Source organism: Onthophagus taurus, chromosome 11 (assembly GCF_036711975.1).
Source record: "Onthophagus taurus isolate NC chromosome 11, IU_Otau_3.0, whole genome shotgun sequence".
NCBI classification, from domain to species: domain Eukaryota; kingdom Metazoa; phylum Arthropoda; class Insecta; order Coleoptera; family Scarabaeidae; genus Onthophagus; species Onthophagus taurus.
Window position 1 is genome coordinate 1,872,525 of NC_091976.1, and position 27,680 is coordinate 1,900,204.

General features: G+C 32.8%; 2 protein-coding genes across 5 annotated transcripts; one reads left to right on the forward strand and one right to left on the reverse strand.

Annotated features, from left to right (window-relative positions):
* The first annotated feature begins 22 nt into the window (after window positions 1–22).
* Window positions 23–18,629, forward strand: LOC111421413 (Brahma associated protein 111kD). Of its 4 annotated transcripts, none has more exons than XM_023054558.2 (10): window positions 23–128; window positions 207–295; window positions 658–702; window positions 11,469–11,509; window positions 11,575–11,652; window positions 11,899–12,105; window positions 12,159–12,234; window positions 16,721–16,825; window positions 16,905–18,299; window positions 18,415–18,629. In XM_023054558.2, the coding sequence occupies exons 2-10, from the start codon at window positions 232–234 to the stop codon at window positions 18,465–18,467; spliced, it is 2,064 nt and encodes a 687-aa protein (XP_022910326.1). In that variant the 5' UTR covers window positions 23–128; window positions 207–231; the 3' UTR covers window positions 18,468–18,629. The 4 variants fall into 4 exon arrangements, with proteins under 4 accessions (XP_022910326.1, XP_022910327.1, XP_022910329.1 ...); XM_023054559.2 differs by having other exon boundaries at window positions 16,727–16,825; XM_023054561.2 differs by lacking the exon at window positions 658–702.
* A 7,575-nt stretch (window positions 18,630–26,204) lies between these two features.
* Window positions 26,205–27,639, reverse strand: LOC111421405 (RNA-binding protein 41-like). The gene is made up of 3 exons (XM_023054547.2): window positions 27,405–27,639; window positions 26,444–27,342; window positions 26,205–26,365 (listed from the first exon to the last, which is right to left on the reverse strand). Exons 1-3 carry the CDS (start codon window positions 27,536–27,538, stop codon window positions 26,268–26,270), a joined length of 1,131 nt encoding a protein of 376 aa, XP_022910315.1. The 5' UTR covers window positions 27,539–27,639; the 3' UTR covers window positions 26,205–26,267.
* Window positions 27,640–27,680: the final 41 nt, after the last annotated feature.

Genomic DNA, 27,680 nt, shown 5'->3' on the forward strand with positions numbered 1-27,680 from the left:
TTCATTAAATCAACTAACTAGCTCTAGTTACTTTTCATTTTTATAGTTTAGTTTCTTAAAATGGCGCTGACAATTAAAACTAAGCGTCATATTGAGGTTAAATTTTTTACTTTTTAAATAAAGATCTGGTAAGATATCTTGGAATTTATTCAATTTACGTATAAAATCTTTTTATTTATAAATCATCCGCTTTATTTCCGTTTTAGCACTAACCTATAGAAAATAAAAATAATGGCTTTACCGAGCAATTATAAGCAAGTTTCTATGAGTGTTCCAGCCCCTCAATCGGCAAACCGTAAGAAAATAACCTAAAAATTACCTTTTTATTTTCAAGAAATCCTCCTATTTTTTTCATTTTTGTAGTACTTTTACTAAAATAATATTCAAATTAATAATACATTTATACAGGTTTAGTTGCCCCCCTTTTGTTCGCTTGATGATCGCATGCGGTAAATATTGTATATTTGCAAATAAAAATGAATTCAAGTATACCGCAAAATCTACTTATAACTTAGCATGCAAATTATTTCAGTAATAATTAGACGTTTTATTTTTATTGTAAATTTTATGAAAGGAACCATAAAATTTATAATAAAACCATCTTTTTTTATGGTAGACTAGTGCTCATGATCTGCTTTGTTTGTGTTTGTTGTTCAGATTTGCTGTCCGCAGGTTCCCCCATGACTTTCAACATACTGAAAGGTAAACGCAATCACCTTTACATTTTATATTAACAATTTATCTACAAATAAAATACACTGCTTTTACAATATAAACTTACATTTTACTATTAGTTTTATTGTTTTTATGCGAACGATTACTTTTTTAAAAAATTTTTATTACGCTTTAGCTTAATATCAATAGAAATAATAATAATAAATCTTTTACGTATTTTTTTTCAAGACTGTTAGAGATAATTTAATGGTTTAATTAAATTGAATGAGCTTTTTTAACCTTTCTTTAGTCTAATATTATTAGTGTATTGAATTCAAATTACTTAATTAAAACTATTTTGAATTGGTTCAATCAAATCTGATTACACATTCAAATTATTATTGTGATTTTAGCTTGCCTTAGTTATTTCCTCTTTATAATTTTTAATATCAACATATTAATTGGTATTTTAGACTGTTCTAGAGTCCAATTATAAATTATTTAGAGATTATTTTGAAATAAGAAGAAAATTTTAAATTGGAACTGAAAGGCGATATTTTAGTTTTCTTTGGTTTTTAATGGTGCCCTTTATAATTTGATTAAACACTTTTTCAGTACCAACACTTTTCAGATTTTTAGTGAACCATCAAACCATGAGATATAATCAAATACATCTATAAAATAATCACTTTAACAGTGTCCAAATGTAGAGTGGCTACAGTATAATCGCCGCACAATAATTGGACGTCTTTGTGAGCGGTATTCTTTGATATTTCCAAACTTACGCGCGGTAGAATTGTATAGGTCTACTGTTAGTTCTAGTTTTAGTTCATGAAAACTATACGACAATCCAATACTAGATCTAGAAACATTCGAGTTTACCCATCTTAAGAGACGCATGGGTAAACCCAAATGTTTCTAAGTCTACTGTTCTAGTTTTAATTCAATAAAAATATACAACCAAGCGCTTAATAACAACTAGAACTAGTATTAGAAGTAACACTAGAACTAGAAACATTCGGGTTTAGTCTCTCAAGACAGCTAAAGTAGAATGTTTTTAGTTTTAGGTCTAGTATTCGTTTTAGTTCACCAAAAATATACAACAATCTAGCGCTGAATAAGAACTAAAATTAGAACTGTAGCGAGCATTTTCATTAAATTCGATAGTTTGTCATCAAATTACCCTATTTTATGTATCTAAGATAATTGTTACTATGTTTACAAGAAAGCAATAATGATTTTTATCCACAATCACCTTATAATTGACGTTTTATCCACACTTATGAACCGTATAAAGTACCACTTTATCCACTAGTGGAATAAAGTTACTTTTTGTAATTCGCGACGGTAATGAAAGCTCGAACAGTACTCAAACGGGTGCTATAATGAGATTCCTTACAGCATCCGATGCTGTAATGAGATTTTAGTAACATTTTTTTAGTTGTCAGTGTGACAATTTTTGTCTATGGATGTTAAACACGTTCTTAGCATCGAATACAAGATCCACAATGATGAGGACATTGAACACTGAGCAATTTCTCTTATTTTGGGAAGTGTATATGGAACATTTTTTCCATTTTGCACCAACTTTCACACTTTTACAAATATGTTACAAATAGAGTCGATAAACAATCGAAAATAAATATCAACAATTCAACACCTCCCAACGTTTTTTTAGTTATATGCAATGATTTTTGAGGTAACAACCGCTGTCAGAGTGAAATGTGAAATCATTTTTTGATAACATCAGATGAAATTTTGGCGATTCTGATTCTAAATGAGTATGATTGTGGATAAAACGTTGTATTGTATGCGTGTTTTAGATACATTTTATTCACTTAAGAAAATTAAACATTCTTGCGTGAATAAAATGCTGTCTGAAACACTTAGACAATAAATAATTATTATTTTTGAAAAAAATGTGGCTTATACATTATTACATTAAACAAAGTTGAACTCCTGCGATTTGTAGAACGTAATATTATAATGACAAACCTTTTCAATATTTTTGAAATACTTATGTTATAAACAAAGAAATGTATTAACAAAATAGTACATTAAAAAACAAGATTTGTAAGACACGCTTGAAATGCACGAATTCAAGTTGAAAATTAATGATTGAGTGCTTTAAGTCTTACGAAACGTGTTTTTTATGCTATTTTTTGTAATTCGCGTTTTTATCCTCTTTTTTAACAAAAATAAAATAAAGCGTAAGGGTTTATTTGATCCATGATCGACCAGTTTTTGATAATTGAAATAATTAATCAATCTGTACTTTTTACTGGTTTTAAATTTATTAATTACTTACTTGTTTCGATAATTATTTATCATCTTCAGAGACGCTACAAAGAATTGAATTATAAATTATACCGGTTTTAAACATGTGTGTTAATTAACGAAAATGACCAATTCTATTTGAAAAATAACCAAAGATACTTACTGCGTCAAAATTATTAAGAAGAAACATTTTAAAATTAAGATTTAACGTGAAACAATTAAAATCGGGTGTAAAATTAAATTCTTTTTCTGTAAATTATTTGTGGTATTAACATCTGTACTGTCGTTGTTAAAATAAAACGTAACGTGACGTTACAGTTTCATTTTTTCAAATATACTTACTATTATATTTTATTTTATTATTTTTCAAATAGAATTGGTCATTTTCGTTAATTAACACACATATTTAAAACCGGTATAATTTATAATTTAATTCTTTGTAGCGTCTCTGTACAGTCCAATGCTCTTAACGAACATTAATACCTTGCTCGGCGAAAGGTCATTCAGATCTTTTGAGGAGATAAACTGCGACCCAAAAATCGAGAATCTGATACGGTTAACGGCAGGGCAGTGGCATAAAACATGCTCAACCGTCTCTGCTTCCTCCGCACATAGTCGGCATTCAACATCGTCGGCTAAACCCAACAACTTGAGGTGTGCTTTTAATCGGCAGTGCCCAGTAAAAACACCCATTAGAACTTTTATGCTACTACGGGCAAGTCCTAAAATATTCCCGTGTTTGACAGTGGCGATGTTAATAAACACCTTAGCATGTCTCATTCCAGGAGAACTGGTCCACAGTAGGCGAAGTCTCTCTTCAGCCCACAGTCCAATCCTATATTTGGCCATCGCAAATGATACACCAACTGCTGGTTCCGGTCCCACAAACGCTTCAGCGCTGCCATCTCGTGCTAGCTTATCTGCCGCTTCATTGCCAGCAACCCCAGAGAGACCCGGGACCCAGATCAGAGAGACTCTGTTATCACAACTCAGTGTGTTTAATGTTGTCTTACAATCATTAACCAGAGCCGACACCGTTTTCACGGCTTGCAGCGCCTGGAGAGCGGCTTGACTGTCTGAGAAAATTCGTACTGTCATGTTCTTCACCCCTCTTTCAAGAAGGATTTTAGCACCCATGTCAATAGCAAATACTTCCGCCTGGAATACAGTACAGTACGTACCCAGGCTGTAAGCTTGCTTAATTCGAGGTGTCTGGCAGTATACTCCTGCTCCTACCCCTTCAGGCGTTTTTGATCCATCTGTGTACAAGCAAATGTTTGCCTGAACCAGAGAATTTTCATTTTCGATCCAGGACTGCCACTCAGGCAGTACAATCTGGTATCGAGCATTAATCACTGATAGTGATACCGCCAAAATTGACGGCATTGATAGCACAGTATCAGTGCTTATAATGTCTTCCGCAGCCCATTGGTAGGACATGTCGGAACAGTTTTGAGCATATTGCTTAAATCTGTAAATGGTTGTTCTAGCCACTTTCTCTATATGCAAATGCAGAGGAGATAGGCCAACCAGAACCTCCATTGCTAGAGTTGGCGTTGTGCCTATCGCACCAGAGATTGCCAATCCAGCTACTCGTTGAATTCGTGAAAGTTTACTGATAACTGAAGTCTGTTGGACTTTCCTATACCAGGCTGCTGCTCCGTATGTGATCATAGGTCTAACCGCAGTCACATCGAAACATGTAAGACAAAGTAATTAATAAATTTAAAACCAGTAAAAAGTACAGATTGATTAATTATTTCAATTTTCAAAAATAAAATAAATTTTAACAATGTAGGAAAATAGGTATGTAGCAGTTGGTAATACCGTAATACTTGAAAATAGAAATTTAAATTGACAATTAGAAATTGTCAAAACACAAAATGTATTCACCTGAAAAAAAAGTTTCATGTACACCTCTTTTTCATAAGAAAGTCACCTTTCTCATAAGAGAAATTGCTCAGACTTCAATGTCCTCGTCATTGTGAACCTTGTATTTGATGCTAAGAACGTGTTTAAACATCCACAGACAAAAATTGTCACATTGACAACTAGAAAAATTAATGACCCAATGTCACTAACTTAAACTGGTTCCATAAAATGTTACTAAAATCTCATTACAGCATCGGATGCTGTAAGGAGTCTCATTACAGCACCCGTTTGAGTACTGTAAAAACGAATTATAAAAAATCATTTTACAACTTCCGCGTCTTCGATTTCCTCGTTAGTTACTCTCAGGGAGAGGAAAAATGTATGATCTACTGGAGGTATGTATCGCAATAATGACTTTACATTATCTAACTCGGTACTCTTGCTATTAGCCTCGGTACACTCATAACGTATACCAAATTTGGTTTTTCTAGCTTAATGTATTACAAAGATATTCAATGTTTTAAAAATTTAAGACTCAACTTTCAAGGCCTATAACTCCTCAGGGGTACAACTTAGTATTGAGATAAGTTGCGTTAAATCATCTTAATTTATTGTCCTCTACATGTCCCTGCTCTGTGTCGGTTCTTATGTGAATCACCTGTATTTTTTTCTTGAGATTGTTACTGACCTCCCTTTCTTTTTAATGGTAACTTCATAATAAGTTCCATTAACTGAGTGTTTTATAAAAAATGCTTTTGGAGCATCTACTTTAAAATGAAAAGAATAGACTCCAGAAAAGTCTCCTTTGTCAGTGCGTGCATTTTTTGATATGTTAGATAGCAAAGGTTCTAGATTCATGAAATCGTTTTGTTGCATAATCGTGACCACAAATAGATGTTTTTTTATTACTTTCTTCTATAATTTTGTACCACCCTTCTGGTAAATAGATCTGTGGTGCGAATTTTTTATGTCTTTTCTTTATTAAGGCAAAGTCACGATCGGATGGCAAGTGAGTATGCCCACTCACTAAAAAGTGATGGGTAATACTCTTAAATCGCTTCTCTCTAATTAACTGTAGCCAAAGAGATGTAATAACCCAATTTTTGTTTTGAATTGGGCAGTTATCTGTAAATATTACAAGATCCTCCACACCAGGTTTAATAGTTTCCAGAAATTTTATCAGAATGGACCCTACCTCATCCGCTCCTCTTTTGGCCTTTTCTTCTGTCCACAAATACATAAAAGCCGGTTCGTTAGTGCAGTCATGAACACCCAGATTATAAAGCTAAATCTTTCGGGGGTAAAAAGCTGGTCCTGCAGTTAGTTTCGGGATAGGCATCGCCTGTTTCAGGTCGAATAAATGAACACATTTTTTATTTGCGTTTGTCTTAGATTCTTCTACTTCGCTTTTTCATAAGCTTTGCGTTGTAGTAACTCTACTTTTGTACAAATTTGATTGTGTTTTTAGTTTCTGTAATTCCTTCTCATTATTTACACAAGCTACTGTAGTCTTAGATATTTTTAAATTAAAATCGTCGCAAGTTTTGCAAGTGTCAGATTTGCATAGGTTATTTAAATCCAATATTAAATTTCGTACAAAATATTTTTCGAAAGGCATTTTCTTTAACAGCATTTATACACCAAAGAACATAAAACTCTTTGTAAAGTCTGGCGATGGTCATCACAGTTTAAATAGGTTCTCTCAAAATTGTCAGTATGTATCATCGGTGTATGGTCTGGAACTGATTGTTTTTGGTGATCACTCAACTGATTCGGTCGATTACTGTACTTCCCTCTCTTATCCTTACCTGCAGTTTGAGCTCCCTGATTTTTTTTTGTTGACGAGTCTATTGATTCCTGCCGTGAGAGGATTGAAGACCATCAACACTCATAAATTCGATGTTGCAGAGCCTCCTTATGTGTTTCCCACCAACAGTCACGAAATATTTAACGTTAAAGTGTCTGCTAGATTCTTGTTTAATTTGTTTTTTATGATAGGAACGTTTCTTAAGTGATAATTAGGGAATCCTAGATCCCAGAATTCGTTAAATATTTTTTCATTACATTAAAATCTTCATTAATCTGATGGAGCTATGATGGATTGAATCTCCATTGAAACTAAATTTATCATAAAAACTAAACTCATTAAAAAATTTCCAAAACTTACTTCACCACCGGAATTGTCTTCTCTAGTCTTACACTCAACAAAACATCGCATAATTACTAATGCACACTTATCTTTCTGTCGTTCAAGGCGATTAAACCCCGACAAATTTATTATAACAAAAAAAGAGTTTAAACATATGATTTCTTTAGACATTTGTCGTTCATCTTCTTCACAAGTTTCTTCTCCGTTACATATGGTACCCAAAAAGGATTCCAACGATTGACGTCTTTACTTAAAATTTTCTTCAAAATTGATCTTGTACGAGCATACCATCGGATACCTGTAGCGGAAGTACACCAGACCTAGAACTAGAAACATTCGGGTTTAGCTGTGCGTCGCTCAAAATAGCTAAACCCGAATATTTCTAGCTCTAGCGTTAGTTTTAGTTCAGTAAAAATATACAACAACCTGACGCTGAATAACAACTAAACCTAGAATGTTTCAGATTTAGTCGTGTGTCTTCAGTGCCTTCTAGATTTAACAACTGGTCTTGGAACGTTGCGTGGATCTCTAATATCACGAGTTTTTTTCACTATTTATCTTAATGTCTTCATCTCAGCCACTTGCAAAATGCTCTTAGTTTTGTGTGTGATCAATTTTATAACACATCTTAAATATTTCAACTTAAATATTTCACCAAACTGTACCTTGATACTGCTGTTTTAATTCGGTTCCTCAAGTCTTACAGGATCGGGCGGGCTATACTTGTTCAGTTTGCTTATTATAGACTACGAGTTTATATCTAACTGAATCTTTTGCACTAGTTATAGACTTGTTCTTATCAACGGAAATTGAGTTTGCGGCTTACTTAATTGAAGTGATGCAGTTGTTGTAGGTCGTCTTCTATTTCAGCGATTATTATTGCATAACGCACCATGCTAAGTATTGGTGCCCATCATGTACCCCGTATAAAGATTAATTAAAAATGTTATGGATCTTGTAAGTGACTTTTCTTTTATCTGTTTGATTATGAATACTGTGTCGGTTATAGATCGACCTTCTCTGAAATGTTGTTGTTTTTCAGCATTAGTTATTTGATTCTCTAGTTTTTCGTGTTTAAGAGATCAATGTGATGTACTTAGTGTTTACAGTTTCGGTTCACTTTCCTATTAAAATATTAAGAACATTTCCCTGACCATCCTAACAAGCATTTATCTCAGGTCTACAAACTTTCGTACTTTTTTTCAGTTCCCTATAGAACCCTCTACTCTCGTTTTTTGATGTGATCGTTTTTGTCTTCTTTCTACATATTCTAGACGCCATATTTCTTTTTCAGTTACAGTGCTTTCTATTTGCTCTGGTATTTTGCTGCAAACACTTTTGTCTGGCTTGTCTCTTTTCTACGATCGCGTCTACACTCTTCCTCATACCACTTCATTCCTTGTTTTTTCTTTCGATAGTCTAGCAACCTCTGATGTAACTTCGTCTGGTATTCCTCCTTTACGTTTGCAATCTCAAAGTCTCGCTGTATTTAATCTAGTAGCTGTTCGATGTTCTTAAAGATTAATAGATGGTCTGTTTAGTTGGTCCCGTATAATTCCGATATCTTTCACGTGACTTTGCAGTTATTGCTTGCTCCAAATTATGTAACTGAATTCATTATTACATAATGGCATAAACGACATTTACTTGATTTCCCAGGAAATACAAAAAACTTTTATCACGTCGTATTGAAATAGGCATTTGTGCAAACCCATAATGTAGCGATTGAAGTTTGTGTACGGTTATAACGCTTTAACTGCTGGATGCAGATTTAAAAATTCTTGTTCAACGGTGTAGCTATGTAAAAAGTGACCATTTTCAGATCGGTATGAACTTCCAATATAAATAAAATTTCAGAAACGTAGTTGCAATGGAACAAAAAAAAAACGTGTTATATTATGCTATGTTACATTTAACTGTTATGTACCTTTAACCAACATAAGTAAAATCTTTTTGGTGAAAAAGGTGAACATGAAATCCTTTTTTTAAGATTATAAATAAAATGAATGATCACGCAAGGCTAAAAAAATAAAATTATAGCTTTGTGCGAAAAAAAATCAAGCAGAAACTTTGAGTTTCCGAGCTGCATTCTTTTGCACGATTTTATTTTCTGAACCTTTTACCTGGAAAATCATCGCAGACAACGAAAATAACGGTTAGAAAAGGTAATTATTTTTTTGTTGGTATTAGCTTGCCCATCAACTGCAGCAGCTTTATTGATTTGCTTTCTGCTACTTCAGCTCGGAATTCAGGAAGTTTTAGCATTGTTTTTCCATGAATAATCGAACATGAAGAAACCTTCTTGTTGATCTTCCAAGCAAGACATTCATCAGATTAAGTCTACCCATAGGAAGATTATACTTGTGAATAATACCAAGACAATCAAAGTTATCACTATCTTTTTTCTGTTATACAATAAAAATGTTATAAAAATACGAACAATTTTGGCTTGTAAAGTTTTTGAGTGGTATCACGCCTGCGTACTTTGAAACTAAGAGAACATCTTTGTTATTGAGGCTGAAATTAAAACATCATATGCATACAAGATTTTTCATCGATCGCTTGAGAATTTGTACTTCGAACGTCTCAAAATCAGAGTTCCGAATGATTAAATCTTTAAGCTCTTAGATAAATCATTAGAGATAACGTTGTTACTAAACATCAAAATAAATCCAGAGGATTATAACCCAAAGAGCTTTACAATATCTTAATTACGTAAAGGTTTACTCATCTACATATAATCTGTAAAGTTTGGTATGGAATTAAATCATCCATTCAGCTAATCAGCAAAAGGTATACATTTCTAACATTAAGGTCAAGTTATTTTTGAATCTATAAAACTAGGCAAACGAATTAGCGGAGTGAATTAGTTCTAGAGATATATTTTCAAGCTTTGAAAGTTAGTGTGTATTTTTAAAATGTTGGTCTTCTTCTTTTTGCTCTCTCTCTAAACTGTTGGGTCCGTTGTTCCTGATATGATCTTGTTTGAAATATCTCCTGAGATGTTGACTACCAACTGTCTCTCCATCTCTTTGGTAGTCCGGTTCCGGGCGGATTATTTGTAACCATAATTTTCGGAAGTCTGTTATCTGGCATTCTACGGATGTGGTTGTGGCAAAACCCATTGCGCTATCCACCCCATCCTACAATGTTCTGAACCTCGCATTGGTCTTTGATATCGGAGTTCTTATTTTTGTCCCATTTGGTCTTTCCTGAGATTGTCCTCAATGTCTTTGTTTGTGCCACTCTTAACATGCTCTTAGTTTTGTTTGTGTCTTCGTATGTATGAATGTCGTAAGTCATTATTGGGCGTTTGCAGGTCTTGTATATCTGCCCTTTCTTATCATGACATATTTCAAATCCATAGGCCCCTATATATTTGTTCTGCTATATAGTATCTCGTAGGTGGCCTGTAGGTTGCTGAGGATAAGCTGATATGATTGCACAGGTCCTTTGCGGGATCGTGAGTGTTTGAAATCCAAGTAGTAAAATTCTATGACTTGATCGATGGGGGTATTGTTGTCCATCAGATTACATCTTGTTGATTGCAATCAGTATAGTTGTCTTTGTAGCTCAATCTCTGAATGGGTGATTATCGCAACATCCTCAGCGTAGTATATTATGCATATTTTCTTGTGGCCAATATCATTACCATTTGAACAAATTAACGAAGCATATTTATCATTTCAATAGATTTTTCTTTTACTTATTCTTGTACCTTTTCTAAAACCTTGTTTTTTTTTTCGTTTCTTCGTTTATTCAGATAAGTATTCCAGTGTCCACAAACAAGATGTTAATTTATTGAACATGATTTCTCATCTCTTTTAGAAACGACTCTGTCACTTTTCATTTTTTCATTCAGAAGAAATTTACTTCTTCCAATCGATGTCTTCTTAGTATGAGAAAATGATTTTGTCATTCTTTGCCTTAAAAAGCTACCTGCAATTAAACATTTTTCATTAACTAATTATTTCGTCTTATTGCGATAAAAAATAAAACTCTTGTGCACATAAAATAAGAAAAATATGCTTTTTGTGAATAACTTACTACCCACTATAAATTCTACTTAAATGAAGTATTTAATTCATAATCAACGGACTTAAATATTACCTATCAGAAATATGTTAAATAAAATTTTGAGGATTATTATAATTTTGATTAAAATATAAATTAAAAATTACATCTTATCTTTTGGAAAGGTGATTAAGGCTTTAACAATAATTACAAACAATTTAAAACTTTAAATTATCTCGCACCTATTCTTTTAAAGTTAAGAGAAAAATCACTTTTACAAATACACATTTTTAATAAAATTTTTTAATATCCACTATTTATTTAAAAAAAAATAAACATAAATGGTAAGTAATAATTTCAAGTGTAATGTTTTTCATGTCGTTATTTGCATGAAGATAACGATTATATTTTTATATTTTTTTAAATGATTTTTCCAAACGAAATAATACCGGCGTTATTAAAAACCACTTAAAATTTTCTCTTTGTTTTACTTGTTTTTTAGAACGTTTAAGAGCTTCTGGAAGCGCAAGTTCCAGTTCTAACGTAAGATTTTTAAAGGAGATTTCTAAAAAATGTTTTGTTAATAAATCGTTTTCTAATTTAAACAGAAAGAAACGAACCCTTTTGTTACGACTCCAAGCGGAAATCCAAACTTTCTACCACAAAAAGCTGGGAAGAACACCAACGTAAGTGCACACTAAAATGTTTTATCTAAGCGGGTTTGAACGTTGATAAAGCTTGATTTATCTAAACTTATCGACTATTTGTGTAAATATAAGATTATTTTCAATGTGGAGGTGTTCTATTAACAGTTTTTACCATTTTACGCTGTGAAAATATAAATTAAAGTCTTTAAAGAAAATGTTTTATAGGGTGATTAATTTAATTAATTTTATACAAAATTTCATAATTTATTTGTATTATTATTTTAGAATGAATCTCGAACGCCAAAACCGCCAAAGCCGCCGGAAAAACCGCTTATGCCATACATGAGATATAGTAGAAAAGTATGGGATACTGTAAAAGCTCAAAATCCAGAGTTGAAACTATGGGAAATAGGAAAAATTATCGGACAAATGTGGAGGGAGTTACCTGAAATGGGTAAAAATGAGTTTGTTGAAGAATACGAAACGGAAAAGGTAACAAAGAAAATTTTAATGGGTTATTTAATAAAAATATTTTATTGTTTTAGGGCGAATATGAAAAAACTTTGAAAGCTTATCATAATTCTCCGGCGTATTTGGCGTATATTGCTGCTAAAAATCGAGGTAAGAAATTAATTTATATAATTTAATTTAAAAAATATCATAGTAATAATAATAAATTATAGAATGCATACGAAATTAATCTTAAATTTCAGTTATAAATTGAAATTTAATTTATTTGTTATTGATATGAAAATTAATAAGTAGTTAATAAGTAAAGTTTCTTCTTAAAGAATATCATCAGCCACCATAACATTGCAGATCAATGATCATGTTGTTGTCAAAATCCAAACAGAATAGAGTGCAATGTACTGTTATCTATGGTAAACATTGTTAATTGATTATTTAGGATTCTTTCTAGTACCATTATCACATCAAATCTTATAGTTTGGAGACACGAGAAATCTTTTTGTTCTTCTTGGTTGAAAAACTTGGTTGTCAATTATTTGTTAAATTTTGAGTCTTTTATAATTTTCTATCTTACCATCTTCGATAGACTGGACTTATGTTAGTCATTTAGTGGATAGGGGTGTTGGATATATGTATATTTTTTATTTGGACTAGTGGTGGAATACCGGATAGTTACCAAATATAAAAAACCTATTAGTTAGTATTCCACCATTCACAGGAATTAGTATCTCCTTTAGGTGTTGGATACTGCAGATAATAATCAAGTTCAACCCCAATAGGATTTTTTCATTGAATACAACTTTATTTATCATTAGCAACCTCATTGTAACAATCCCTATACGATATATAAAATCTCTTGTTGCAGTTTCGTCTAGTTTCCTTCTCTTCGCTTGTAATTCATCATCCCATTCATTACTAACAGAACTGTCGCTGTTATCACTTTTTTAATGCGACACACCGTTTTGAAAAATCGCTTTTAGTTTTTGAGAAATAAATTTTTGAAATGATCGAAATTTTTTTCGAATACTACAATTTTCGCCGATTAAGTTTTAAAAATTCGTATAAAATCCACTTCTTGGAATATGAGTATGAAAATTTCCTAGTCTTAATAAAAGTGCCCTCTTTGCAATTAATCAACCTGTTTTGAAAATTCACTTTTAGTTTTTGAGAAAACAATATTTGAAGTTTTGATCAAATTTTCGATGTTGCAATTTTCATCGATAATTTTCAAAATTCGCTATAAAATTAATTTCATGAAGGATCCTTGTGGAAATATCACCAATTCTTAATTAAAGTATTCTCTTTTTAATGCAAAAAGCCGTTTTGAAAAATCACTTTCAGTTCTTGAGAAATATACTTTTGAAATGATCGACAATTTTTTCAAATTTTGCAATTTTCGCGGATTAAGTTTTAAAAATTCATATAAAATCCACTTCTAATATGAGTATGAAAATTTCCCAAAGTGTTAATAAAAGTGTCCTGTTTCCAATGAACCAACTCGTTTTGAAAAATAACTTTTAGTTTTTGAGAAAACAACATTTGAAGTTTTGATAAAATTTTCGATGTTGCAATTTTCATCGATAATTTTCAAATTTCGTTATAAAATTAATTTCTTGAAGGATCCTTGTGGAAATGTCACCAATTCTTAATTAAAGTATCCTCTTTTTGACGCAAAAAGCCATTTTGAAAAATCACTTTTAGTTCTTGAGAAATAACTTTTTGAAATGATCGACAATTTTTTTGAATTTTTCAATTTTCACCGATTAAGTTTTAAAAATTCGTATAAAATCTAGTTCTTGGAATATGACTATGAAAATTTTCCAAATTGTTAATAAGAGAGTCCCCATTCCAATGAACCAACCCGTTTTGAAAAATAACTTTTAGTTTTTGAGAAAACAACAATTGAAGTTTTGATAAAATTTTCGATGTTGCAATTGTCATCGATAATTTTCAAAATTCGCTATAAAATTAATTTCTTGAAGGATCCTTGTGGAAATATCACCAATTATTAATTAAAAGTATCCTCTTTTTAATGCAAAAAGCCGTTTTGAAAAATCGCTTTTAGTTTTTGAGAAAACAATATTTTAAGTTCTGATAAAATTATCGATGTTGCAATTTTCATCCATAATTTTCAAAATTCGCTATTAAATTAATTTATTGAAGGTTCCTTGTGGAAATATCACCAATTATTAATTAAAGTATCCTCTTTTTAATGCAAAAAGCCGTTTTGAAAAATCACTTTTGGGTCTTGAGAAATAAATTTTTGAAATATCGACAATTTTTTTGAATTTTTCTATTTTCACCGATTAAGTTTTAAAAATTCGTATAAAATCCAGTTCTTGGAATATGACTATGAAAATTTTCCAAATTGTTAATAAGAGAGTCCCCTTTCCAATGAACCAAGCCGTTTTGAAAAATAACTTTTAGTTTTTGAGAAAACAACAATTGAAGTTTTGATAAAATTTTCGATGTTGCAATTGTCATCGATAATTTTCAAAATTCGCTATAAAATTAATTTCTTGAAGGATCCTTGTGGAAATATCACCAATTATTAATTAAAAGTATCCTCTTTTTAATGCAAAAAGCCGTTTTGAAAAATCGCTTTTAGTTTTTGAGAAAACAATATTTTAAGTTCTGATAAAATTATCGATGTTGCAATTTTCATCCATAATTTTCAAAATTCGCTATTAAATTAATTTATTGAAGGTTCCTTGTGGAAATATCACCAATTATTAATTAAAGTATCCTCTTTTTAATGCAAAAAGCCGTTTTGAAAAATCACTTTTGGGTCTTGAGAAATAAATTTTTGAAATATCGACAATTTTTTTGAATTTTTCTATTTTCACCGATTAAGTTTTAAAAATTCGTATAAAATCCAGTTCTTGGAATATGACTATGAAAATTTTCCAAATTGTTAATAAGAGAGTCCCCTTTCCAATGAACCAAGCCGTTTTGAAAAATAACTTTTAGTTTTTGAGAAAACAACAATTGAAGTTTTGATAAAATTTTCGATGTTGCAATTGTCATCGATAATTTTCAAAATTCGCTATAAAATTAATTTCTTGAAGGATCCTTGTGGAAATATCACCAATTATTAATTAAATCCTCTTTTTAATGCAACAAGCCGTTTTGAAAAATCGCTTTTAGTTTTTGAGAAATATATTTTTTAAATGATCGACAATTTTTCGAATTTTTCAATTTTCGCCGATTAAGTTTTAAAAATTCGTATAAAATCCACTTCTTGAAATATGAGTATGAAAATATCCCAAAGTGTTAATAAGAGTGTCCTCTTTCCAATGAACCAACACGTTTTGAAAAATAACTTTTAGTTTTTGAGAAAACAATATTTGAAGTTTTGATAACATTATCGATGTTGCAATTTTCATCGATAACTTGCAAAGTTCGCTATAAAATTCATTTCTTGAAGGATTCTTGTGGAAATATCACCAATTATTAATTAAAGTATCCTCTTTTTAATGCAAAAAGCCTTTTTGAAAAATCATTTTTAGTTCTTGAGAAATAAATTTTTGAAATAATCTACAGTTTTTTCGAATTTTGTTATTTTCGCCGATTAAGTTTTCAAAATTCGTATACAGGCCAGTTGTTGGAATATGAGTATGAAAATTTCCTAAAGTGTTAATAAAAGTGTCTTCTTTCCAATGAACCAACCCGTTTTGAAAAATAGTTTTTAATTTTTGAGAAAACAATATTTAATGTTTTGATAAAATTTTCGATGTTTCTATTTTCATCGATAATTTTCAAAATGCGCTATAAAATTAATTTCTTGAAAGGTATCACTTCAGAAATGCACCAGAAATTATTACCATATTGGCCGGATATCCGGCTTTTCGCGAAATCACTATCCGTTCCATCACTAATTAGGACATATGCGTACTTGTGGTTCAGAATAAAAGCAAATATTGCTTATTACCAATTTTCGTTACAATGGCCTTACATGAAGCAACTTTACATATTATGCACAACAATTTGGGACATACTTTTTTTTTGTACTGTCGGAAGTCTATTATGGGGAACCCTGTACAAGTGTTGATTTCTGGATAGTTTTGAAAACCTGTAGAAATTCTTTTGTATCCTTTAAAATTCATTTAAAGCACTGAAAATCTTTCTAATTCCCTTAAAATTGCTACAAAATTTAGGTTGTCTTTCAAAATGGTTGGAAATAAAAACAAAATTCCAACAAAAATATGAAAATGCTTTCAAGTCCTGGATATGTTTAGAAGTCTCTGAAAAAACCTTATTATAATAAGGTAATTCTTATGGTATCCTTGGATAACCTTCGAAAATACGTGAAAATGTTACGTAAATCTCTGGCATGGTTTAAAATGCTGGATATTTTTCATAATCCAGGTATACTCCTGTGATTTCTTTGTAAATTGTTCAAAATCCTTGGTTATTTTCAAAAATTTCATAACATCCTTGAAAATGTTTAGATCAATTGAGATTGTTAGAAATTTCTAGTTTGTTCCAGTTCATTGTAGTTTGAATTCCAATTACTCTTATTAGTTACTTATTTTATTTCTTATCTATTGATGAAATTGAGGTTTCTTGTCACTAATATAATATCATATCCATTAGAACCATACTTTTCATTCGTAATCACATATAACTAATGAATTAGCTCAAGGTGCTGAGGACAGAGACACTCATGATCGGAGCGGCGGATCTTCCAAGCAACAAGCTGCAGATAGAAGAATAGATATTCAGCCGGCTGAAGATGAAGAAGGTAATAAATTAAGAACATTATATTTTTTTTCTGTAACCAATAGAAGCTTAATTAAAATGTAATTTTTTTTTTGATATAGATCAAGATGATGGTTATTCAATAAAACACATTGCTTATGCGAGATACTTAAGAAATCATCGTTTAATTAATGAAATTTTTTCGGATACTGTTGTACCGGATGTAAGATCTGTCGTAACAACCACTCGGATGCAAGTATTAAAAAGACAAGTTCAATCGTTGACGATGCACCAAAAAAAATTGGAAGCAGAATTACAACAGATTGAGGAAAAATTCGAAGCGAAGAAACGAAAATTTGTCGAAAGTAGTGACCAGTTTCAAGAAGAGCTCAAGAAACATTGCAAACCGGCCGTTGACGACGATACATTTTTAAAAATGGTCGAGCGTCAATACGATATTTTGAGACGTGAGAAAATGAGGGGTGTTGAAGATCAAAAAGTGAAAAACGAAGATGGGAATGGAAATAACAACGGGGAAGTCACTTTGAGTAATGATGAGATTGGGAATAAAGAGAGGGAGGCTGAAAGGGAGAATGAGAAGATTCAACAACAAAATGGGATGAATGGGTTGAGTCAGGTTGAGATGAAAGACGATAGGAGCGCTTTACCTCCTCAATCGACTCCACCGAATCAAGATGTTGAAGTTGGTTCGCCTCAACCAACGAGTTTAATCCACCATCATCCTACAAATCCACCCCCACACATGTCACCTGGTCACATCCCGCAAAATCAACCTCCGCCGCAAAACCACTCTGGGAGTCATGGTAATTCACCCCAAAACCCTCATATTCCCCATCCAAGTAGTCCACATCCACCTTCGTTATTGCAATCTAGTTCTCAACATCCACCAGCTCAACATCCTTCTCCTCAGCATCCCCCAATAAACGCCCCACCCCACCATCCTCCTCCTGGAAGTCACCCACCAACTCATAGTCCTCATCCAAGTTCACCACACTCAAGTTCGCCATCTCATCCAGGAGCAGCCCCTCCTCATATTCCACCTCCTCACGGAACCCCACCTCATGGTAATACCCCACCACATCCAGGTCAATCCATGATGCCTCCAACACAAGTTCCGTATCAACAATACCCGCCTGGAAGTCCCCAATCGGTTCCCTTACCTCCAAGGCCACCTCATAGCCCATATGGATATCCCCCTCAACAACCGCAAGGGTATCACCCGCAGTCACCATACCCACAATATCCACCACATCCATACTATCATCAACCATACCCAGGGCAATATCCACCTCATATGGGCAGACCACATCCAGGATTCCCACACGCGGGCCCTCCAGAAGCAGCGGGTGGACAACATATGCCGCCTCCCGGATCCGAACAAGATCACGGCGGACCACCTCCGCCTAGAATGTATGGTGCGGCAATGCCAGAAAGTGATAGGCCGCCAAATGAAGCTGATGGAGCGCCGTCGACACCGATGGACATGCACGAGGAACGTGAGTAAGAAATTTGTTTTGGTGGTTGTCAAATTAAAAATCTTATTGAACTTTTACATAACTTATTAATGTTTTAACATTTGGAGTATGTTAATCATTCATTTGTATTTTTCAGTTCCTAAAGGCGAATTAAATGAAGAAATTCGGGACAGAAAAGAAGGAGAGTGAACGGTTCTGCTTTAAGTTATCTCTAATATTTTTTAAACATTGCGTTATAGTTATTTTAAAGATTAGAGATTAGTAATAACTATATGTGGAAATAAATCACAATAATAATAACTTAAAATAAGAATAACAGTGGACATGGAAAATATAGACTTTTATGAGTAACAGTTTGTTTATTTACTCAACAATTCATCACTTTTGATATCCTTTTTCAGTCTTGATTCAGAACTGGAGGATTGGTAGTGAACAGTGACATTAAGTCCTTGTATTTTCTTTCAGTGATTGGGTGCGAATGAGGATAGCATTGCTGCAAATCAACGGTTTGTCTACGCAAGACCTTGCATAGAAAAAAATGTCTGCTTGCAATATCATGCACCTTGTATGGTTTGTATTCACTCTTTTTGGCACCACACGCTATAGCTTTCCAGTCTCCTGGCTTTTCCAACACGTTTGAATTTCGTCCCAATTGCAGAGTGCATGGATCACATTCTATTTTACTGTGTCCAGACGTTAAGAACTTAAGTTCAATGCTTTTTAAATGTTTTACTTTCTGTACAACATACATGCACATCGCTACAACGTACTTATTCAAGTTTTGACCACTGCAACGGTTACTGAAACATCTGATGTCTTCTATTGATTTAGGAAGAGATTGAAAGTATTTACTTTCCCTATTAAGTATTTAACTTTTTAGGCTAGCTACATAACCACCTCTGCCTCCTTGTCCTTCAAGCCATATAACGCCATCTCCTTCAGTGGTTTTAATATTATAAATTGTGAAGTTATTGCTTGGGTTACTCGGGCAAAGCAAGACTTGTTGCAAATAATAATAATAATAATAAACTGCCTTTATTTCCAGAGTAAAGAGAACAAACAATAATAATAGTAACTATAGTTACTATAATGCAAAATAAAGATAATCAAAAAAGAAAAAAAAACAATATTTAAAAAGAAAAATAACTTAAATACAAAACAGGTGGAAATCCTAAGGCGAAGTTCACAATGCGACCATAATATGGCCCGCTTCTGCTCTTCCACTTAACCTTAAAAATAATTGCACTTTTATTCAATCGTAGTACATGCCTACTCCCAAAAACTAAAACTATTAATTGATTCTGCATTATAATCTTCATTTCACTTATAATCTATCTTATATATGAGCTAATAAAATAAAAAATAATATAATGAAATAAAACAAAAACAAATTATTCCACTCGCATTAAAATTAGATTGATCCACTACAAAGCAAACAAGAAGTCACTGTCGCTCAAATAAATGCCTAAACAATAACGTTCTGAAAGCACCCTCCCTTTAGGCCCTAATGGTGACGGGGATAGAATTATACAGCTTATAGGCACAGTAGCTAAACGCACGACAAAACAGAGCTGTACTATGAGCAGGCGGATTAACAACATTTTTATTTCTAATATTTATACTGTGTAGATCCCCTCTAAACTGAATCTTTTTACTCAAATAATTAGGCGAGCCAGTTGTGACAACCTTGAGATACAGAACTGAAGCCTGTAGAGTATAACGATTGTGAATATTCAGCCAAGTTAACTCTAAGCTTATGAGAGATTCTTTAAAATTTTTTAATTCTGAATATATATCTCATACAAGCGTTCTGCACTCTTTGCACTCTCAATCTATCCATGGAATCCAAACATGGATAGTAGATAGGAATACAATAATTAAGCAAAGACAGTACAAAACATTCACAAAGCACCTTTTTCATTTTTAAATTAAAAATATCTTTGAAAGAATAGAGTAATTTTAATTTCAAAAAACAAACACTTAATGTTTTAGTAATGTGCTGTTTGTACCTAAAGGCATTATCAACAACTAGCCCAAGATTCCTTGCCTGATCAACAATAGGTATATTGCAACCGTTCAACCTAAGAATCAGATTAGCTTTCAATTTCTCGACTTCCACATTTCTGCCAAGCAGAATAACTACACTTTTATCAGGGTTTAATATCAAGGCGTGATTCTTTGCAAATTCACTGACATTCGCTAAGTCCTTATTAATTTTCCATGCTGCCCCCTCATATTCACGAAACGGAAAGTTGTAGTATAGCTGAGTGTCGTCAGCATACATATGAATTTTACAATAATTGACAGCTTTTGGAAGCATAGATGTGTATAAACAAAACAGCAAAGGACCTAACACCGACCCCTGCGGTACTCCACGCTTCAGCTTCAATGGTTCAGAAATTAAGCCATTGACCTGTACACATTGGCATCTGTCTATTAAATACGTCTTAATCAAGCTTATAAATTCCTCCCCGCCTCCAATATAGTGAAGCATCGACAGCACAATATCATGGTCAACAACATCGAACGCTTTGCTAAAATCCAACAACACTAAAGCGGTGCACTCTTTACCGTCTTTGGCCTTTAATATATCGTCAGTGACATTTAAAAGTGCAGTTGTGCAACTACGTCCAGGCACAAATCCCGATTGACAGTCTGGTAATATATCATTTGAAATAATAAAGTTTTTAAATTAGTAGGAAATAACTTTTTCCAGTACTTTGCTCAAGGTAGGAAGAATAGAAATCGGTCGCAGGTGCTTAAAATCAGTAGGTTTTTCGATTTTCGGTATTGGAATGACCACAGCAGACTTCCACTGCGAGGGAAAATGTGACTCAATTATGCAGCTGTTTATGAGATGTGTGATATATGCAAAGGCATAAGGAACTATCAATTCAATCATCTGCGCAGATATGCCATCAGAGCCAACAGACTTACTGGTGATTGACCTGATAATGCCAAATACAGAATCTTCATCTACCGTGTGAAGATCAAAGGGTGTATTCGTATCGCTATAGCTGTTATTTGAGTAAAATAGTATCGTATGCTTTATGTTATTAATATTGACGTCAGGAGTACCACCAACAAATTTTGCAGCTCAAAACATTTTTATTATATTATATTATGCAATAGCATCTTCGTTATCCTGCTTCATAGCCTCTCTCGTCCTTTGTTTGGAATTCTGATGAGTTTTGTATTCCTTCCCTATCATCATTTCGGAAAGCCACGCATACACGGCATTGGTCTTTTTTCGGTCTATGAAATTCAAAATTAACGTTATTAAAAATGTTGCGGTATGCAGATAATTTTGCTTGTGACCTATCATGTTCCTTACACCATTATTCATAGATTCTATACATAGTGGCTAAATTTTGATTTGAATCCAAGTATTTTCTTGTTGTATCAGACCGAACATAATGCGACGGAACCTCTTAATATGTGTCTTTATACTTTCTACTATAGAAGGATCTAATGTTTTGCTTTTACCCTTTCCTCTTCCATCGGGGCAGCGACCCATTTTAATCTAGTTTTTGAAAACGTAATAAGGAAATTAAAAGTTCAGCTGGCAGTTTACTCAAATGATATTAATATAATGGGACGATCCTTAACGGCAGTACAAGAGATATATTGAGGTAATTGGTTTCAGGCATTATTTCATGAATCATGTACATAATTGAGTACAATAATTCATAAAAATAACTGAATATCGAACAACTCTGGAGACTATAATAAATCAGTAAATCAGCAAATTAAAATGGTACTGACGCAAGGTGGAAAACAATAAAAAATTCAATGATTCACAGTGTGCAAATCACTGTAGGAAAAACAAAGAATACAAAGAAGGAAAATTGGCTTGACAATGAATGCTGCAAGATCCAAACGAACAAAATAGACAGGAATACAGAGAATCCAGGAAAAATGAAAGCAAAACAATAAAATCCAAAAACAGGGCACACGAGGAGAATATTCTCGAAGAACTAGAGTCAAATCGAATAAAGACTAGCACTAGACTCTATTTCCAGGAGGTACAGAATATGAAAACGGCTTTAAACCAAGAGGTACCTTATTACATGTGAAGCTATTGGATGTGCAGGCATGAACATAAATCTCTTACGGCTGAAACCCTTGTGGAAGAAGTATTACAAGCTATCGGCGAACGAAATAATAGCGACACTATATCGGCAGAATGTCTAAAATATGGAGGAAAAACTTTGAAGCTTGCTTTTTTTCAGCTAATCTGCCAAATGTGAAAAGAAGAGCGAATACCAACTCTCTGGAAAAAAGTGTTACAGTACATACATAAATCCCTTATTAACACAGGATATAAAGTGTTTTCCCTAATGTTATTGGATCGGCTAATAGTGTATGTTGAACATCTAATAGGAGATTGCCAGTGTGATATTGCACCAGGTTTTTATAGATTTTAAACCGGCATATGATAGCATCATAAGAGTGACGCTGGAGGATGTCATGGCAGAACTTGGCACACTGAAAAAATGAATTAATCTCACAAAAGCCTGCAGTGAGACTTGTAGAAAAATTGTTGATCTTCTTTGCAATCAAGAATGGTTTCAAACAGGACGATTGTGTTATTATACTGGCTTTTGCTGATGACATAGATCATAGGCATGTGGCAATGGCATTCCCTCCGTTATTAAACTCAATGGGAAGGTTGCTAATAATGTTGCTTGCGGCAATGTTGCGACTGAAACATTAGAACTATCTGAGGTTCAGCGGGTATTGCGGGAGGTTTCTCCAAGTAAAGGTCCAGGGCCCGATAATATTCCCTCTATCGTGATAAATAAATATTGGGAAGCATTGACAACACCGTTATTGATAATTTGTAACTTATCAGTTTCAAATAGCCAATTCCCCAAGGTGTGGAAAAGGGCCAGGGTGGTTCCGATATTTAAATTCGGCGATCGAGGTTCGGTTGATAATTATCGGCTTATCTCTTTACTCTATGTTATGCGTAAAATTTTAGAGAAAATCTTATATGGAAGAATCATCTCACTTGTTCGTTCTTTTTTAACACCAGCACAACACGGATTCTTCTCTGGTCACTCTGTCGAAACTAATCTGTTATATTATACTGATCAGCTTTTTTTGTCTGGAGATGATCAAAACCAAGTTGACGCTATATTTACGGATTGCAGTAAAGCTTTCGACAGAGTGGACCATGAGATTCTTATTCTGAAGTTGCGCCGAATAGGAATAAATCCTGGCCTTTTAGATTGGTTGAGATCATGCATTATGGGTAGTTGTTATGGGTATCTGTTTTCAATTTTAGAAATTTCTTATGTATGCCGATGACTTAAAGATATTTTCGCCAATCTCTAGCCTCAATGACTACACTGAACTTCAGAATGATCTCTACATGATATACGTTCTTAGTATTCTTATGTATTCCAGTACTGTTTGGAACCCGCAATATGAGGTGTATATTGATAGACTGAAGGGTGTGCAGAAAAGGTTCGTGAGGTATTTATGCGTTAAATTTAAGAAAATATATACGGATTATATTTCAGCGTGTGGCATGTGAGGCATTCTCATCCTCCGTCAAAGATGTTATTGTTCCGATGCCATGTTTCTTTTTAAGTTGGTGAATGGTTTGTATGACAACTTTTTATTTTATGCACCCACAGCGAGAACGAATGCTTATCGCAACTCCCCGGTATTGAGGATGGAAAGGACAGTCGATAGATTGGAGGCCGACGTTTTTGGCCTAAATGTATTGGCATACAGGAGATCTATTCGGTCCGCCGTCCACGAGGTTTTACTTTAATTTTCATTTTAAGCTGCTAATTTTAATATTTGTTTTTTGGATTTTCATTTGTATTTTATTTCCCATAGCTAATTTGTATAAACACATATTGGTGGCACTGCGTTTGTGGGTTCGTCCCGTTGCCGTCCCCTACTTGTAAATAAATAAATAATCAAGAATCTCCCTAAAAATTATAAGGTAACTCTACTATCAATCTATAATAAAATATTACGTGATGGTAATAATATACCAGAAAAACGAAAATGGTATTGATTGTCCCAATTCTTAAACCCCATAAAAACCCAAACGACTCTAATAGCTATCGCTCTATATCCTTAATATCATTTGTTAGGAAAAGCTTCGAGGGTATGGTGTCGGACAGACTTGAATAGTGTGTTCGACAAGATTGGAATCAGGGCAAGTTATAATGGTCTCCCCCAAAGCAGTTTTTAAGCCCCATCTTATTCAATATTTATATGTCTTCCCTTAAACACGAATTGAGAGATCTTGGCGTTCATGCAATTAGCTATGCAGATGACCTGGTTATATATTGTAGCTCAAAGAGTACAGAAACAGCAGTAAATCAGATAAACATAGCATTGGAGTTCCTGAATACATTTTTAAGCGATCGCCAACTGGATATTTCAACGTATAAAACAAAATCGTTGATGTTTACTAGAAAGAGTAATATGATTTTATCTATCATCAAATACAGCAATACTGCTATAGAATATGTAGAAAATACAAAGTATCTAGGATTTTATCTCAACTGTAAGCTTAGTTGGAAAGAGCGCATTAACACCACGAACAAAGGTTGTATTGGAGGCATTAATTTAATTAAATCTCTATCGAATTTCAGATAGGGGGATGATCCTGTAATGTTATCTACACTATATAAAACGATCGTCAGATCTAAACTTGAGTACGGTCTATGGATATTGCCTAAAATAACAATTAACAAATTACTTTTAATCTGTTTCGAGCAAATAGATGAATACTTGGAGTACTTACATCGTCACCCACCCCCTCCAACGAAGAAGGAGAAACATCCATTAAGATTAGAGCAAAATATTTGTGTACTAGGTTTCTGAATAGAAAAGCCTAAGCATCAGCAACTGTCCCGTCAAAAACAGAATACATAATATATCAGAAATCTTCATCTCCCGTCCGTTATTAAAATCTCGTCCTCTAATTGCAGAAATTTACAATAAACTGAAACATGCTATGCCAAATCTGTATAGAAACAACATCCATGCATTTTCTCCTGGATCATACAAAGATCTTAAATACACCAATTAGACATGGAGGTAATCCTCATCTGAGTTCTGAGGCATATTGGAATTAAGGGCAACAAAAAGGCGAATGAATTGGCCAATAGGGGTCACTACGAAGAAACTCTTAGAATAAAGATCCATGGAGAAGACTTATATCAACAGCTCAGTTGCTGCATGGGAAGTCGGCTTACAAATCAATGAAGATAAAACAAAATTACAACACGAATAGAGCAACGAGACAGAATAATTTTGAAAACGTTCATCTGTTTAAAGATTTAGGTGCTACAATCACCTCCCACAATAGTATGACACAAGAGAGTGATAACAGAATACACGAAGATAAGAATATATCATTCAGTTAAAAGACCTATGACGATGACGCAACAAAGAACCGACTAATCGCGGAAAGAAGAATTTTTAGAGGGAGATACGGACCAGTTAAGGACTATATCACACACCAGCATAGAATGAGGACTAATAGAGAACTAGAAGAACTATGTAACCAGCCAGATATAGTAACAATAAAAAGGTCTGAATGATTGAGATGGCCTGGCCATGTTAGGAGATAAGATAAATGTGTTATTAAGATGATATGAGAAGAGTCCCCAGTGAGAAGACGGCCGCTGGGAAGACAGAGGATATCAAACGACCAGAGGAACTAATGTTAGACTGGAGCAAATGGAGGTAAATTACATAGTCAGAGAGAGAATTCATAAAGAGCTTTTCGATCTTGCTTCGCAATATGATATAGCTGTTTATTTATTAATTATTGTCTTGGTAGACTCTTCTTTATTGAAATGATAAATTATAATATATCTTTTTTACTCTATTAAGAAATCTCTGGAATTGAAAAAGTATTAAATAAAAATTAAAGACACTCATAAAAGATTAAGTTTGTATCTTAAATATTCATTTATTTCTTATGAACAGAACAATGTGGTTTTAATTTCTTCAAACGTTTCCATTCTTTCCATAAGCAATAACCATTGGTTTACCATTTATTAATAAACCATTCAAATTTTCTAAGGCTAAAGAAGCTTCATTTGAGCCTTAAATAAAAATATCTTATATACTTACATAATTAAAAAGATTTTATACAAGTATCAAAAAAAAAAATCAATACATACTTAAAAAAGTCGCAAAAACTTGTCCTTTCATCCTCCCCATCATTACTTTAAATGTAACTTTAGGGAATTCCATAAAAATTTCTTTTAAATCGCTTTCTTTAATACTTTTAGGTAAATTTTTTAAGTACAATACATTTGAAACTTCTCCAGGGTTATAATTTGTGAATTTAGGTAATTTTTTAATATCTTCCAAGGATAATTTATTACCATTTATTTCTAGGGAACATTTTTCTTGAATACTCGTCTGATTTAAATTAACGATTTTCCCATCTCTAATCGTATAATAATTTTTTGGAGCACACATAATCGTTCTTTTGGACGTTTTTACATTGCTTTTTTGAAAATCTTCTGGGATTTTGCTGTCCCACTTAGATTCTTCTACATATTGTGGCACAAATCGATCAATACCAGATAATTTTTTATCTTCCACTCCATCAAGATTTGTTTCATCACTTTTTCCTATTTTAGTAATTCTAGTATTTATATTTCTAATTCTTTTTTGTACTCTTTTTGGATTTAAAAATTCATCGTTTAAATGAGAAAATCTATTTTTTTCTAAATCTTTAATATCATCCATACAACTTTTTAAACATAATTTTTCATCTACATCTTTTTTCTCCTCGAATTCTTTAACAATCTTTAAAACCTTTTCAATTCTATCTTTTAAAATTGATTTTTCAATATTCCTATATTTCTCCGCATTAAGATTATTTTGTTGATAATCCACTAATAATGTAATTTCATCGCTTTCTAAACCTGCAGATCTTAAATATTCCACATATTCAACTTTATTTATTACATCTTTAAATTCTTTTAAGGATGATCCACCAGAATGACAAGCAGTTAACGGAATGTGCTTAGAAGAGTTATTTTCAAATACTTTTTGATGATTTAAATACCTTAAAATAATAACATTAATTGTTGTAATCAAATTTATTTGTTTCTTTTTAATATTTTTTACCTTTCTATGTTAATATCTGTATTTAATTGCTTTTGAGATAAGTTTTTAACTAAAATGTCACGTTCTGTTAAAAGTTTTTTTGGTGGAGGTTCATCTTCTTTTAACGCTAAATACCTTGTTGATTCTCTAATCATTTTATAAGGATGTAAAACCACTTTACTAATGAATTATATTCATTTTTATTTAATAAAATGATAAAATATAGGTTATGTTTATTGTGACATTTGTCATTTTCAATTAAGAATCGAACATATAGATGGCGGTCTAATTAAATTT